Genomic DNA, 15,648 nt, shown 5'->3' on the forward strand with positions numbered 1-15,648 from the left:
ATATATATATATATATATATATATATATATATATTCAACTGGCTCCAGAAAGTTAAACAGATTTGTAAATTACTTCTATTAAAAAATCTTAATCCTTTCAGTACTTATGAGCTTCTGAAGTTAAGGTTGTTCTTTTCTGTCTAAATGCTCTCTGACGACACCTGTCTAGGGAAACGCCCAGTTTAGAAGAGGTTTGCTATGGGGATTTGCTTCTAAACTGGGTGGTTCCCGAGACACGTGTCATCAGAGAGGACTTAGACAGAAAAGAACAACCTTAACTTCAGAAGCTCATAAGTACTGAAAGGATTAAGATTTTTTAATAGAAGAAATTTACAAATCTGTTTAACTTTCTGGAGCCAGTTGATATATATATAAAAAAAAAGTTTTTTTTTCCCCCTGGAATACCCCTTTAACGTTACTATTGTCAATAGGGTCGGCATTGACTGGACAGTGCCGAAGTGTAGACCTATGCCCCATTGACAAGTGGTAGCACCCAGTTGTCTACTTATTCATACATTTCCAGGAGGAATAATAGAGGGAAGTGATAACACAGGGGAGAGACAACTGGCTTCAGGAAGTGCACACTATTTCCGCGCATCATAAGGGATAAGATAAGAGCCCTGACAGTCAGCGACATTATATATAGCAGCGTTTCCCAACCAGGGCGTCTCCAGCTGTTGCAAAACTACAACTCCCAGCATGCCCGGACAGCCGAAGGCTGTCCGGGTATGCTGGGCGTTGTAGTTTTGCAACAGCTGGAGTCACCCTGGTTGGGAAACGCTGCTTAATAGAGACCCTATATAAAGCTTTGGGACCTTAAAGAAGACGGTTGGCTCTGCTACATCTGCATAAAGACTTGCTGAGATCAAACACACTTTATTTTTTTTTTTTTTTGTTTTTTTTTTTCCAGACACAATTGCCAGGTTTTACTTTAGATTATTTAAAAGAAGAAAAAAAAATGACTTGTGCATGAAATGTTTTCCTCAGTTCATTCCTTTCATATTAATTTATTTTGTATTATACTTTATTTTTCGGAGGCGGACTTTAATGGGGGCTTTCCCTACTCCACCTACTTCCCAACAGGAAACAGAATCTGTGACATCACTAATCCTACTGGTGACGTCACCACCCCCCCCCCCCCCCCCAAATATAACTCCACCCCTTCACTTAACACAGTGTTTGACCTATTCTTTACTTAGATTGACTGTAGGCTGTAAAGCGAGATTCTCTTTTATAGGCCAGTCTGCACTGTCTCCTGTTTGGCCTCTAGGTGTCAGTACAGGTAAAGTTTTTTTGTTTGTTTGGTTTATTTTTTTGTTTGGTTTATTTTTTTGTGTTTGGTTTATTTTTGTGTGTTTTGTTTGGTTTATTTTTTTTTTAGTTTGGTTTATTTTTTTTTTGTTTGGTTTATTGAATTTTTTTGTTTTTGGTTTTGTTTTGGTTTTGTTTTTTTTTGGTTGGTTTTTTATTTTTTTGGTGTTTTTTTTTGGTTGTTGGTTTTGCTTTTTTTGCTTGGTTTGTTTTTTTTGGTGGTTTTGATTCATTTTTTAATTTTTTAATTTTTTTTTTTTTTTTATATAGACATGATAAAAAAAATCACTGCCAAAAGGGTGTCCTCACTTTTATAGACAAACTTTTACAAAAAGTGAGGGTACCAGTAACAACACACCTATTAAGCCTTATCCCGGACACTATAAGTGACACATAGTTTATGATGATACTTTTTTGTTTCCAATCTGTGGCCCTACGTCTGTCAAAAGGCATGATGGGAGTTGTAGTTTTGCAACAGTCGAAGAGTCGCAGGTTGGAAAAACGCTGCTATACAGCATAAAAACTTTAAAAAATATAAAATCAATATCTTGGTTAGAAGTTGCAGTGAACAGAGCAAGCAGAGGGGGGCAGCATTGAGCAGAAAGTAAATATATTGCAGAATTATGAATGCAGCTCCGGGTGCGACTGGTGTACGACATACCTAATGATCACTACAATTCAATCCCACAGTCATTTCTAACCCAAAATGGCCCCGTGCTCTTCTCTAAACCTCTGCATTAACCTATAGAACATTAGCATCATGGAAAAGCATTAAAAACATTTTTTTTTTGTAAATACTTTATTTAACATCACTCTGAGACCAGAGCTGCATGCCTCAGCGTGTTTTTTTTTTTTTTTTTTCAGCCATATTTTTATAATATATTTAATAGAAAAAAAAAGCTTAAAAAAAAAAAAAACTGAACAGGAAAAATTTCCGAAAGTATTTTGTGAAGATCTCACCCCAGGCCTCATAGTAGGGGAGGGATGTGTGATTTAAGATATTACAGTTACATGGGTTATCCAGGAATAGAACTACAGCGCCACACTTGTTCTCAGGTTGTGTGTTGTATTGCAACTTGGCTCTCTTCCTTTCATTGGAAGCTGCAATACCACGCTTAGCCTGAAAACAGGGGTGGCGCTGTTTATTTTGGAGAAATTTACTTCTGTTCTAATCCTGCATGGACCCTTTTTAAAATCTTGGAGAGTAAAATCTCAAGAGCCATATGTATATTCCCCACATTGAAGCAATTGTTTGGTATGGGAACTTTTGCGCACTCGCGGTTTGGCGGCGCCTAAAACTAGACGTTTGTGTAATTATTGTAAAAATACAAAACATTCCTCTTGGCCTCTGTTAGAAGTTGTTGTGTTTTTGTCATTTTGCCTTTATTTTAATCCGCCGATCGTTTGTCCGCCGTTTCCGCGTCGCTTGGGAATAATTCTGTCTGCCTTTTGAACGCGACAATCTGGTAACTTCTCTTTAGCATTACATCCAGTAACTTCAACCGTGAAATGCGCCTACCGTAAAGTGATAGGACTCAGGACCCCCGGACAGGCAGGGGGAGAGAAGCGGGTGGTGGCGGCGGCGGTCTATAGGGGGGGGGGGGGGGGGTTTGGTAAATAGCCGATAACTTATACCGTAATATCAGTATGTTATCGGCTATCGGCCCTAACCTCCACAGATTATCGGTATCGGCCCTAAAAAACGATATTGGTCGATCCCTAATACACTCCTCACCGCACAGCAGATATGTGATGAGCTTCCTTCAGCTTCTCCCCTCGCTTTGCCTATACATTGCTGGAAACATGGAAGCAGGAACAGAAAAACCATAGTTGCTTTTTTAAATTTTTTATTAATAAATAAAAAAATTAAAAAAAATCCCCACCCCTTTCCTCAGCCTGTATGTGGAATTACAACCTGGCTCCATTCACTTCAGTGGAGCTCGGCTGCAATACCCCACCCAACCTGAGGATGGGTGGTGCTGTTTTTTTTTTTTTTCTGTTCAGGGAGGTGTATTGGCTGACACTCGAGCAGTAATCTGATTATTATAATAAGAATGATGGCGGCTTATTTGAATAGTAGACGGGACAGACACTAAAGGCCGTGTAGACAGGACAGACACTAAAGGCCGTGTAGACAGGACAGACACTAAAGGCCGTGTAGACAGGACAGACACTAAAGGCCGTCAATATTTTATAACATTCCTGGTCAATATTTGCATTAGTTTCATTTTTTGTTTTCCATATATTTTTTTTATTTTTTACTTTACCGAATTGTAAACTGGAATTTAATTTTTCATGCCTTGGATTGCATTCAGATGTTGTCTGCTGTAAGATGCCAGGACCGGAGGTTGTTTCTTTTCTCCCCACCCCCTCCTCCGGTCCTGCCCGTCCCGTGGATTTCATATCAATGCAATTGTCAAAATATATTTTCTGTATTTTTTACAGTTTAATTATACTGGAATAAACTTATTTTGAAAAACCGATTCATTGTAACAGTGTTCAATGTGTCGCATACGATGTTCTGTCATTTAGAAGGTTTTCAGATTATCGATCCCGACCCGAGGAAATGGAGAAACCGATTTGTGCTGAACACTGTTGTCACTTCCTTCCATAACTACTCTGTATTTTGCAGCATACTAAATACCGGCCGTAAAGTGTGTTGGTATCTAGTATAGGAGATCACCATTCACCACTACAGCCAACAGCTGGGGGTACAATCTTTGTAAAACTCTGTTTTAGAACTGTGTATTCTCCAGCTGTGTGCCTCCATCTCTTGCAGAACTACAGACAAAGGATGTGTGGGCATGCTGGGAGCTGTAGTTTTGCAACAGCTAAAGGCAACACTGCTCTAACACAGTGCTTTATAAACACTGCAGCTCCAGCTGTTGTAAAACTACAACTCCCAGCATGCTTGACAAGCCAAAGCTTTCCGACTCCTGAATGACAAAAGTTGATCAGACATTCAGGGGTCTGTGAAAGCTGAATGGCACACATAGTGACAGATATGCTGATCAGCATCCAGCTTTACTAGGAATAGAGAATGTATAAATAAAAACTACTGTGCAGTGATTTGCAGACTACCAGGCTGCTCCCAGAGTCAGAGCAGATGAATCATCACAGTGAGGGAGAGAGATGGACACGCCCCCTCCACAAGGCAAGAACACAAAGCAAGTGAGCAATGTATAAATGCTATTTGTTAGGGATATATGGGTCTTAGACACATAAAAATGATATGTACATGACCAGAATTAGGTACTGAGTAACATATCACTTTTTTTTTTTTGCACTGACATGTACACTTTAAATCAACTAGCTCCAGAAAGTTTAATATTTTTGAATTAAAGTAATTTACAAATCTGTTTAAGGGGTATTCCAGGAATTTTATTTATTTCACTATGCTACAGGGGCTGTAAAGTTAGTGTTGTTCATAATATAGTGTCTGTACCTGTGTGTGACGGTTTTCTCACAATTCTTCTGTGATTTTCACCCCAATATTTATTTTTACCAGCATACAAAATGGCTGTTGTCTCAGATTCTTCCCAGGTTGCAATGCGGCCAAAACCTGACCTCACTAGTCGGCTGATGACAGGGAGCCTGTCTGCTTCAATGGGTGGAGCGATCGCTTGGTGGGAGAGAGATCAATCTGCAACTAATGCAACAGCTGTAGGCACCCTGATTGGAAAACACAGGTCTTTTGAATGGATGCAGCACAATTAAGTTGAATGGGCTGGGTGGCTGATGTGCGGGAGGGAGGAAAATGGAATTCTGGGATTTGTAGTAAAAAAAAACAAACAGGAAATACCAGTTCACAAAAAGCTAGCCACAGTGTTATGGTAATCTCATGACACGCGCAGATCCTTCCTAAGCATCTCCATTACCAGCACTTCCAGTACTTATAGGCTGCTGTATGCTACAGAGGAAGTTGAATTGTTCTTTTTTCTGACCACAGTGCTCTCTGCTGACACCTCTGTCCATGTCAGGAACTGTCCAGAGCAGGAGCAAATCCCCATAGCAAACCTCTCCTGCTCTGGACAATTCCAGACATGGACCGAGGTGGCAGCAGAGAGGACTGTGGTCGGACAGTAAAGAACTCTTTCTGTGGAGCATACAGCAGCTGATAAGTACTGGAAGGATTAAGATTTATTAATAGAAGTAATTTACATATCTGTTTAACTTTCTGGAGCCAGAGGATATGAAAAAAAAAATAGTTTTCCATCAGAGTACCCCCTTTAAAGGGGGTTCTCCACCATAAGGTGATTTTAGTACGTACCTGGCAGACAGTAATGGAGATGCTTAGGAAGGGTCTGCGCTTGTCTTGGGGCTAAATGACTGTGTTGTGAGATTACCATAACACTGTGGCTAGCTGTTTGTGAACAGGTATTTCCTGTTTCAGTTTTCTCTTTTTTTACTACAAATCCCATAATTCCATTTTCCTCCCTCCCACACATCAGCCACCCCACCCATTGAAACATAAATGAGCTGCATCCATTCAAAATACCTGTGTTTTCCAATCAGGGTGCTTCCAGCTGTTGCATTATTTGCAGATTGATCCCTCCACCCATTGAAGCAGACAGGCTCCCTGTCATCAGCCGACTAGTGATGTAATGTCTCGGCCGCATTGCAACCTGGGAAAAATCTGAGACAACAGTCATTTTGTATGCTGTTAAAAATTAATATTGGGGTGAAAATCACAGAAGAATTGTGAGAAAACCGTCACACAGGTACAGACACTGTATTATGGACTACACTAACTTTACAGCCCCTGTAGCATAGTCAAATAAAAAATAAAAAATCCTGGAATACCCCTTTAAAATTATCCATGAGAGAGCTCCTTTTTAAACAAGGACCCTTTTAAAGGGGTACTCCGGTGTTGGACATCTTATATCCCTTAGCCAGGGGAAATTTCCGAGTGGAATCCAGCGGATAAATTCCGTCCTATTGTGTTCAATATGATTCTGCTGCATCGTCGACGACGCATTTCAGACAGATCCAAGATTACAACTGATGAGTTTATCACATTCCCCATGCAATGGGATTTAAATGATTATATATATAATGGGGGTTCTGTATGTAAGAGTCGAGAACCGCTCTGCCATCAATATCCCCAGGTGGAAGTAGGAATGTAAAGAATGTCAGGGGCTCATCTCCCAGCGGCCGCACTCCTCCATGTCCTCCTGGCCTGGAAGTTCTCACACTGAATGAATGGGGCAACAACCACTCTGCATGATCCCTGATGATTTCACAATGTAGAAGATGTAAAGTATACTCCAGTGCGGGGTTTCCCAACCAGTGTGCCTCCAGCTGTTGCAAAACTACAACTCCCAGCATGCCCGGACAGCCGTTGGCTGTCCTGGCATGCTGGGAGTTGAAGTTTTGCAACAGCTGGGGGTACACTGGTTGGGAAACCCTGCACTGAGTCACCACCTAAGCTGTTTTATTTGAGCTTAGTAACAGACGAACTCAATCGAAATCAATACATACGGACATTGCAGAGCTGAGCCGATACGGATAGCGATGGGGAAAAAAATGTATAAACTATTAAGAGATTTATAAAGTTACTCAACTTTATAGGCAGAAGTGACCAGTAAAAAAAAGGGGGGAAAAAAATCAATAAATGTATTTAATTTTTGTTTGTTTAAAAATTCTAGGTAAAAGTGACCAGAAAAAAAAGTATTTAACTAAAAAAACAAATACATAAATAAAATGAATCATTTAATTTAAATAAATGATTCATTGTATTTATGTTTTTGTTTATTTAAAACAAATAAATTGAATTACCGTATTTTTCGCCCTATAGGACGCACCGGCGTATAAGACGCACCCAATTTATAGGTGCAAAATCTAAAAAAATAAAGATTTTGAACCCAATAGTGGTCTTCAACCTGCGGACCTCCAGATGTTGCAAAACTACAACTACCAGCATGCGCTGTCCGGGCATGCTGGGAGTTGTAGTTTTGCAACATCTGGAGGTCCGCAGATTGAAGACCACTGCATAGGAGGTAATACTCACGTGTCCCCGCCGCTCCGGACCCGTCACCGCTGCCCTGGATGTCGCTCCATCGCTGTCACAGTGTCCCCGTCGCTCCGGAACGTCTCTGCTGCTGGCCGGGTATCCTCGCTCTCCGTCGCCGCCATCTCGTCGTTACGCACGCCGACGCACGTACGCGATGACGTGATGACGAGGAAGGAGAGCGCCGGCCATACAGGGGATCCCTGAACGGAGAAGACACCGAGGAGGCAGGTAAGGTCCCTCCCGGTGTCCTGTAAGCACTAACCCGGCTGTTCAGTCGGGCTGTTCGGGACCGCCGCGGTGAAATCGTGGTGGTCCCGAACAGCCGACTGAACAGCCGGGTTAGTGTCACTTTCCCTTCAGACGCGGCGGTCAGCTTTGATCGCCGCGTCTGAAGGGTTAATACAGGGCATCACCGCGATTGGTGATGTCCTGTATTAGCCGCGGGTCCTGGCCGTTGATGGCCGCAGGGACCGCCGCGATAGGGGTGTATTCACCGTATAAGACGCACCGACTTTTCCCCCCCAGTTTTGGGGAAGAAAAAGTGCGTCTTATATGGCGAAAAATACGGTAATTACTTTTTTTTTTTTTTTCTGGTCACTTTTACCTAGATTTTATTTTTGTTTAAAAATTCTGTCAATCTTAGGAAAAGTGAGCAAAATGTTATTTTTTAATGAATAAATGGTATTTGATTTAATTTAGTCATTTTAAATAAGTACATTAATTTTAAATCAAATAAATGATTCATTTTAACATATTTATTTGATTTAAAATGACTAAATACTTTAAATTAATTAAATGCCATTTATTTATTTATTTGTATTGGTCACTTGCCTAGATTGATTTTTGTATTTTTATTTAATCAATCTAGGCAAAAGTGACCAGTAAAAATAAATGGAATTTAATTAATTTATTCATTTTCAGTAGAACAAACAAAATACATTTATTTATGTATTTAAATTAAATAAATTGATTTTTGTTTTTATAAATAAATGAATCAAATACATTTACTTTTTTTTTTGGGTCACTTTTCCTTAGATTGATTTGTATATTTATTTATTTAATAAAAGGAAAAGTGACCCAAAACCAAAAAAAAAAGTAAATGTATTTCATTGATTTTTAAAATAATAAATAAATGAATCATTTATTTAATTTAAATACACAAATAAATGTATTTAATTTTATTTATGATTGTTCTACTGAAAATGAATAAATTAATTAAATACCATTTATTACTTTTTTTATTTTTTTCATTTACTGGTCACTTTTGCCTAGATTGGTTAAAACTAGAGATGAGCGAACTTACAGTAAATTCGATTCGTCACGAACTTCTCGGCTCGGCAGTTGATGACTTTTCCTGCGTAAATTAGTTCAGCCTTCAGGTGCTCCGGTGGGCTGGAAAAGATGGATACAGTCCTAGGAAAGAGTCTCCTAGGAATGTATCCACCTTTTCCAGCCCACGGGAGCATTGGAAAGCTGAACTAATTTATACAGGAAAAGTCATCAACTGCCGAGCCGAGAAATTCGTGACGAATTGAATTTACTGTAAGTTCGCTCATCTCTAGTTAAAACAAATAAAATCTAAGGAAAAGTGACCAAAACATTTTAATTTATTTAAAATAAGAAATGTATCATTTATTTAATTTAAATAAAATTAGTAAAATACATATTTTTTATTTTATCTGGTCCCTTTTGCCTAGATTGATTGATTGATTCTTATTTAATCGATTTGCAGCAAGAAAAGAATATGGTGAATTTGTAATATTCCTGTATAAAAATCAGTACCATGATCCGACTACACGGGGCTTGTTTGTAGTCTGTAACCATGGAGACATATAGAACTGGTTAGGAGCTATAGACACAAATGGAAAACTACTTTAAAAAAAAATAAATGAATAAAACAAAAAAACTTTTGCACAAGTCACTATAAATGGAAAGTCATTCATTTGTTGAAAAATAAGTGTGGGAGTCCGGGCATGCTGGGAGTTGTAGTATAGTAACAGCTGGAGTTTGGAGACCATTGCTGTAGAGGTTGACGCCATATGATACTCTCGGGGTGGTGACTGTTCCGTGTTTTGCAGTCCTGTTTCTTCATCACTTTCGCTGCGGTCAGAGCAGAAACTAGTGAGACATATGATTAGGAATGTGCATGACTTATAATTGTGTGCCCGGTGCGCCCCTAGTGGACAGTCATCGCGTTTCTTCTTCCTTTTAGGTGTATTTTTTTTTTTTCCTGCTTCCTCCTGTAATTTAATAGTCCCTAATTATAGTCCTGATAGAACCGGTTAGTAACCCTCAGATCTCACATAGACCAACAGGGCGGAGAAGACCCATCTACTTACTAGACATCAGTACAGGATAAGTAATGTAATGTATGTACACAGTGATCTCACCAGCAGAATAGTGAGTACAGCTCTGGAGTATAATTCAGGATATAACTCAGGATCAGTACAGGATAAGTAATGTAATGTATGTACACAGTGACCTCACCAGCAGAATAGTGAGTACAGCTCTGGAGTATAATACAGGATATAACTCAGGATCAGTACAGGATAAGTAATGTAATGTATGTATACAGTGACCTCACCAGCAGAATAGTGAGTACAGCTCTGGAGTATAATACAGGATATAACTCAGGATCAGTAATGTATATACACAGTGACCCCACCAGCAGTTAGTTCTGTGTTATGGGATCTGTAGTTTATACAGAAACAGCTGTCCACAATGTTTGACCCACAATTCACATTTAATCTATTACAGCAGCACCACCTAGTGTTCATGTGTTAGAAATGCAAGGAAATTATGTAAGATTGCAGAAGTACGTGACGTAGGGCAGAATCCTGGCAGTGGTTGACCGCTGAGCTCCTGCTGTAAGAACCGCAACCTCTGGTCCCGGCCGTTTAACTCCTTAGATGCTATAGACAATGCATTTTATGGAGCTTATTGATTTCTTGACACCCTGTTCACACATAGCAAAATTTCAGCAACAAAACTGTAGTGCAGTGTTTTCCAAACGGTGTGGCTCCAGCTGTTGGAAAACTACAACTCCCAGCATGCTTTTGGCTGTCTGGGCATGCTGGGAGTTAGTTTTGCAACAGCTGGAGGCACACTTTTGTACCATTAATTGGACGAATGTGTCCTGGTGACAGATAAGGCAGCATAGGTTGTCTCCCCCCCCAACAAAGCAATACAAACAGTCCTGAATAGGGTGTGACCTCCTGTGATCAGCGTTAATCTGTTGAGGTATCAATCAACAGGTGTTTAATTTCCCTGCAGTGCCCCTACAGGTGAAATGCAGTATTACACAATTCTCATTTAAATGGGCACTCTCATTAAAACTAATTATTGCTATTGTACTCCTTATGGTAAATAAAAAAATCTTTCTAATTAACTTTATGGAAAAAAAAAAAAAAGTTTTCTAGGTGCTGAGGGTGTGTGTGTGTGTGTGTGTGCAGCCTTAGCCAATCATAGCTCATCTCACACTGAACTGCTCTGTGTGTAGCAGAGTGAGGGAGGAAGTTCTCCCCTGTATGGCTTCAGATGATGTCACGCCTGCTGGGGAATGGCCCCCAAGGTCTCCCGATCTGACCCCCTTAGACTTTTATCGTTTGGGTCATCTGAAGGCAATTGTCTATGCTGTGAAGATACGAGATGTGCAGCACCTGAAACTACGGATACTGGAAGCCTGTGCTGGCATTTCTCCTGCGGTGTATATAGTAGTATATAGCAGTGTATACGGATACTGGAAGCCTGTGCTAGCATTTCTCCTGCGGTGTATATAGTAGTATATAGCAGTGTATACGGATACTGGAAGCCTGTGCTAGCATTTCTCCTGCGGTGTATATAGTAGTATATAGCAGTGTATACGGATACTGGAAGCCTGTGCTAGCATTTCTCCTGCGGTGTATATAGTAGTATATAGCAGTGTATACGGATACTGGAAGTCTGTGCTAGCATTTCTCCTGCGGTGTATATAGTAGTATATAGCAGTGTATATGGATACTGGAAGCCTGTGCTAGCATTTCTCCTGCGGTGTATATAGTAGTATATAGCAGTGTATACGGATACTGGAAGCCTGTGCTAGCATTTCTCCTGCGGTGTATATAGTAATATATAGCAGTGTATACGGATACTGGAAGCCTGTGCTAGCATTTCTCCTGCGGTGTATATAGTAATATATAGCAGTGTATACTGGAAGCCTGTGCTAGCATTTCTCCTGCGGTGTATAGAGTAGTATATAGCAGTGTATACGGATACTGGAAGCCTGTGCTAGCATTTCTCCTGCGGTGTATATAGTAATATATAGCAGTGTATACTGGAAGCCTGTGCTAGCATTTCTCCTGCGGTGTATATAGTAATATATAGCAGTGTATACTGGAAGCCTGTGCTAGCATTTCTCCTGCGGTGTATAGAGTAGTATATAGCAGTGTATACGGATACTGGAAGCCTGTGCTAGCATTTCTCCTGCGGTGTATATAGTAATATATAGCAGTGTATACTGGAAGCCTGTGCTAGCATTTCTCCTGCGGTGTATAGAGTAGTATATAGCAGTGTATACGGATACTGGAAGCCTGTGCTAGCATTTCTCCTGCGGTGTATATAGCAGTGTATACGGATACTGGAAGCCTGTGCTAGCATTTCTCCTGCGGTGTATATAGTAGTATATAGCAGTGTATATGGATACTGGAAGCCTGTGCTAGCATTTCTCCTGCGGTGTATATAGTAGTATATAGCAGTGTATATGGATACTGGAAGCCTGTGCTAGCATTTCTCCTGCGGTGTATATAGTAGTATATAGCAGTGTATACGGATACTGGAAGCCTGTGCTAGCATTTCTCCTGCGGTGTATATAGTAGCGTATACGGATACTGGAAGCCTGTGCTAGCATTTCTCCTGCGGTGTATATAGTAGTATATAGCAGTGTATACTGATACTGGAGGCCTGTGCTAGCATTTCTCCTGCGGTGTATATAGTAGTATATAGCAGTGTATACGGATAGTGGAAGCCTGTGCTAGCATTTCTCCTGCGGTGTATATAGCAGTGTATTCGGACACTGGAAGCCTGTGCTAGCATTTCTCCTGCGGTGTATATAGTAGTATATAGCAGTGTATACTGATACTGGAGGCCTGTGCTAGCATTTCTCCTGCGGTGTATATAGTAGTATATAGCAGTGTATACAGATACTGGAAGCCTGTGCTAGCATTTCTTCTGCGGTGTATATAGTAGTATATAGCAGTGTATACTGATACTGGAGGCCTGTGCTAGCATTTCTCCTGCGGTGTATATAGTAGTATATAGTGTATACTGATACTGGAAGCCTGTGCTAGCATATCTCCTGCGGTGTATATAGTAGTATATAGCAGTATATAGAGAAGAGGGTGGCATTGACAATCCAACATAATGGGCAGCACATTGAACACATTTTATAAGTGGTCAGAAACTTGTAAATAACTCAAGAAAGAATAAAGTTACGTTAAAACCAAGCACATCATTGTTTTTCTTGTGAAATTCCCAATAAGTTTGACGTGTCACATGACCCTCTTCCTATTGAAAAAACAAAACTTGGATTCAAAATGGCCGACTTCAAAATGGCTGCCATGGTCACCGCCCATCTTGAAAAGTTTCCCCCCTCACGTATACTAATGTCACACAAACAGGAAGGTAATATCACCAACCATTCCCATTTTATTAAGGTGTATCCATAGAAATGGCCGACCCTGTACATATGTGACATGTTATAGTGAAGGGTATGAATACTTACTGCAAGATTATTATGGACAGTGAAGGATCCTTTAAAAAGGGGTACTCCGCTGCTCAGCGTTTGGAACACACTGTTCCGAACGCTGGAGCCGGGAGCTTGTGATGTCATAGCCCCGCCCATCATGATGTCACGTTCCGCCCCTCAATTCAAGTCTATGGGAGGGGGCGTGACGGCCGTCACGCCCCCTCCCATAGACTTGAATTGAGGGGCGGAACGTGACATCATGATGGGCGGGGCTATGACATCACAAGCTCCCGGCTCCAGCGTTCGAAACCGCGTGTTCCAAGCGCTGAGCAGCGGAGTACCCCTTTAAAGTCGGAAAACTCTTCGCCTCAAATATCTAGATATTTCCGACTTTCTAGAAATGTTTTCTTATAAAAAATTAACCCTTCAGCCGCCCTCCCCCTCCTCGGAGAAAGCAACACATTATGAAAATGAACTTTTTTTTTATTATTATTATTATTTTCTTTTCAATACTATTAAGCTCTGCGATAACACAGGCAAGTGGCTCTGAAATCTGCTGAACACTGAGAGGGCCTCCGGGGGGGCGCTACCACCACCACCACCTCCACCTCCGTCTGAAGCCCCCTTCTCACATAATACATGGGAGCGGTAATGCTTTCTCTTTGGGACATGCACGTCTAAAAGAGAATTCCTGCGTTATTTTTTGGTTTTCCCGGTGACCGCTCCTCTTGACGAGTGAACACAAAAAAGAAAAAACAAAAACAAAAATTGTATACAAAATATAAAATATCTTAAATATTTATAAACATTGGCAGAAAAAAATAGAAGTGTATGAAAATATTTTTTCAGATTTTTTTTTTTCTTTGCACAGCCCCCCCCCCCCCCCTTCCCCTCCCCCTCGGCTCTTTTCTCTTCCTCCGCGGTCGCGCGGTCTGTCCTATGGCGAGAACGAGCTGCACGGCGTCAGTGGGGTTTGAGTCCGTAGCTGTTGAGGGGGTGAGAATACGCTTTCCCCAATACTATCCTGTCCCGTAGGAGCTTAAACAAGACGTAATAGTTGCAGAAGAGGATGAGCGCCATGGAGAGGGTGTGGTTCCACTTCTCGGCGCGGAGCAGGGAGTACAGCTGATACATCACCAGGACGCCCTCCAGGACCACCAGGACATTCAGTAGTCGTAACGGCCGGTGGAACAGGAACTGCCGGACATAAGGGGAAACAGTCATTATACAAACCTTACTAATAGTGAATTTGCCCATTTAACCCCATAACTGCTGTCTTTACCATAAAAAAAAAAAAATTACAACTCAACCCGCAAAAAACAAACCCTTATACAGCTACGTCAATAGAAAAGTTATGGCTCTTGGAAGGCGGGGTTATAAAAAAAATAAAATTCCCTCCTCCCAAGAGCCGCCGCTCTTTTCTGTTTTCTCATTGACATTACCGTATGAGGGCTTGTTTTTTGCAGGACAAGTTGTATTTTTAATGACATCCTTTATTTGACCATAACACGTATTGGGAAACAATGGAGGTGAAGAAAAAACATTTTGGGGGAAGAAATATTGCAGGGGAAAAAAAAAAAAAGGCTGAAATGTGTTTTTCTTATTTTTTTTCTTCACCTCACTTAAACTTTGAAAGGGGGGTACTCCAGGGAACTTAAAGGGGTATTCCAGGAAAAAATGTTTTTTTAACCAGATTTGTAGATTTGTTCTATTAAAAAATCTTAATCCTTCCAATAATTATCAGCTGCTGAAGTTGAGTTGTTCTTTTCTGTCTGGCAACAGTGCTCTCTGCTGACATCTCTGCTTGTCCCGGGAACTGCCCAGAGTAGAAGAGGTTTGCTATGGGGATTTGCTTCTACTCTGGACAGTTCCCGAGACAGGTGTCATCAGAGAGCAGTTAGACAGAATAGAACAACTCAACTTCAGCAGCTCATAAGTACTGAAAGGATTAAGATTTTTTAATAGAAGTAATTTACAAATCTGTTTAACTTTCTGGAGCCAGTTATATATATATATATATATATATATATATATATATATATATATATATATAAATAAATAAAAGTTTTTTTCCTGGATAACCTCTTTAAAGGGGTACTCCGCTGCTTAGCGCTTGGAACAAACTGCTCCAAATGCTGGAGTCGGGAGCTCGTCACATCATAGTCCCACCCCCTCATGACATCACACCCCGCCCCCTCAATGCAAGTCTATGGGAGGGGGCGTGACAACTGTCACGCCCCCTCCCATAGACTTGCATTGAGGGGGCGGGGCTAGACGTCACGAGCTCCCGGCGCCGGCTCCAGCATTTGGAAGAGTTTGTTCCAAACGCTGAGCAGCAGAGTACCCCTTTAAACATATCTCCCATCCACAGTATAGCCCCCCCCCACGTGATCTCAAGAATGGGGTCCCAGCCACTCACCCATCCTGGTAGCAGAGCGGTCCCCGGGAGTGACCAACTACTCAGCCAATCATCGGCTGAGTCGGGGGTCCCGTTTCAGCCGTTGACTGGCTGAGTGGCCCGTCACTTGCTCTCTCAGGGGGCCTGTAGTGCCCCGAGGACAGGTAAGTAGCCAGAACACTTACGGGGGGGGGGGGGGGGGCA

General features: G+C 41.2%; 1 protein-coding gene across 1 annotated transcript in view; it reads right to left on the minus strand.

Annotated features, from left to right (window-relative positions):
• Positions 1 to 13,462: 13,462 nt before the first annotated feature.
• The window catches only part of TMEM39A (transmembrane protein 39A), a 48,653-nt gene continuing 46,467 nt past the window's right edge, over positions 13,463 to 15,648 (minus strand). Inside the window, exon 9 of the mRNA XM_056560942.1 lies at positions 13,463 to 14,243. Within this exon, the coding sequence (XP_056416917.1) occupies positions 14,010 to 14,243 (234 nt within the window). The 3' untranslated portion in view covers positions 13,463 to 14,009. The remainder of the gene's footprint in view (positions 14,244 to 15,648) is intronic.

This window comes from Hyla sarda, chromosome 2 (assembly GCF_029499605.1).
Source record: "Hyla sarda isolate aHylSar1 chromosome 2, aHylSar1.hap1, whole genome shotgun sequence".
Taxonomy (NCBI): Eukaryota; Metazoa; Chordata; class Amphibia; order Anura; family Hylidae; genus Hyla; species Hyla sarda.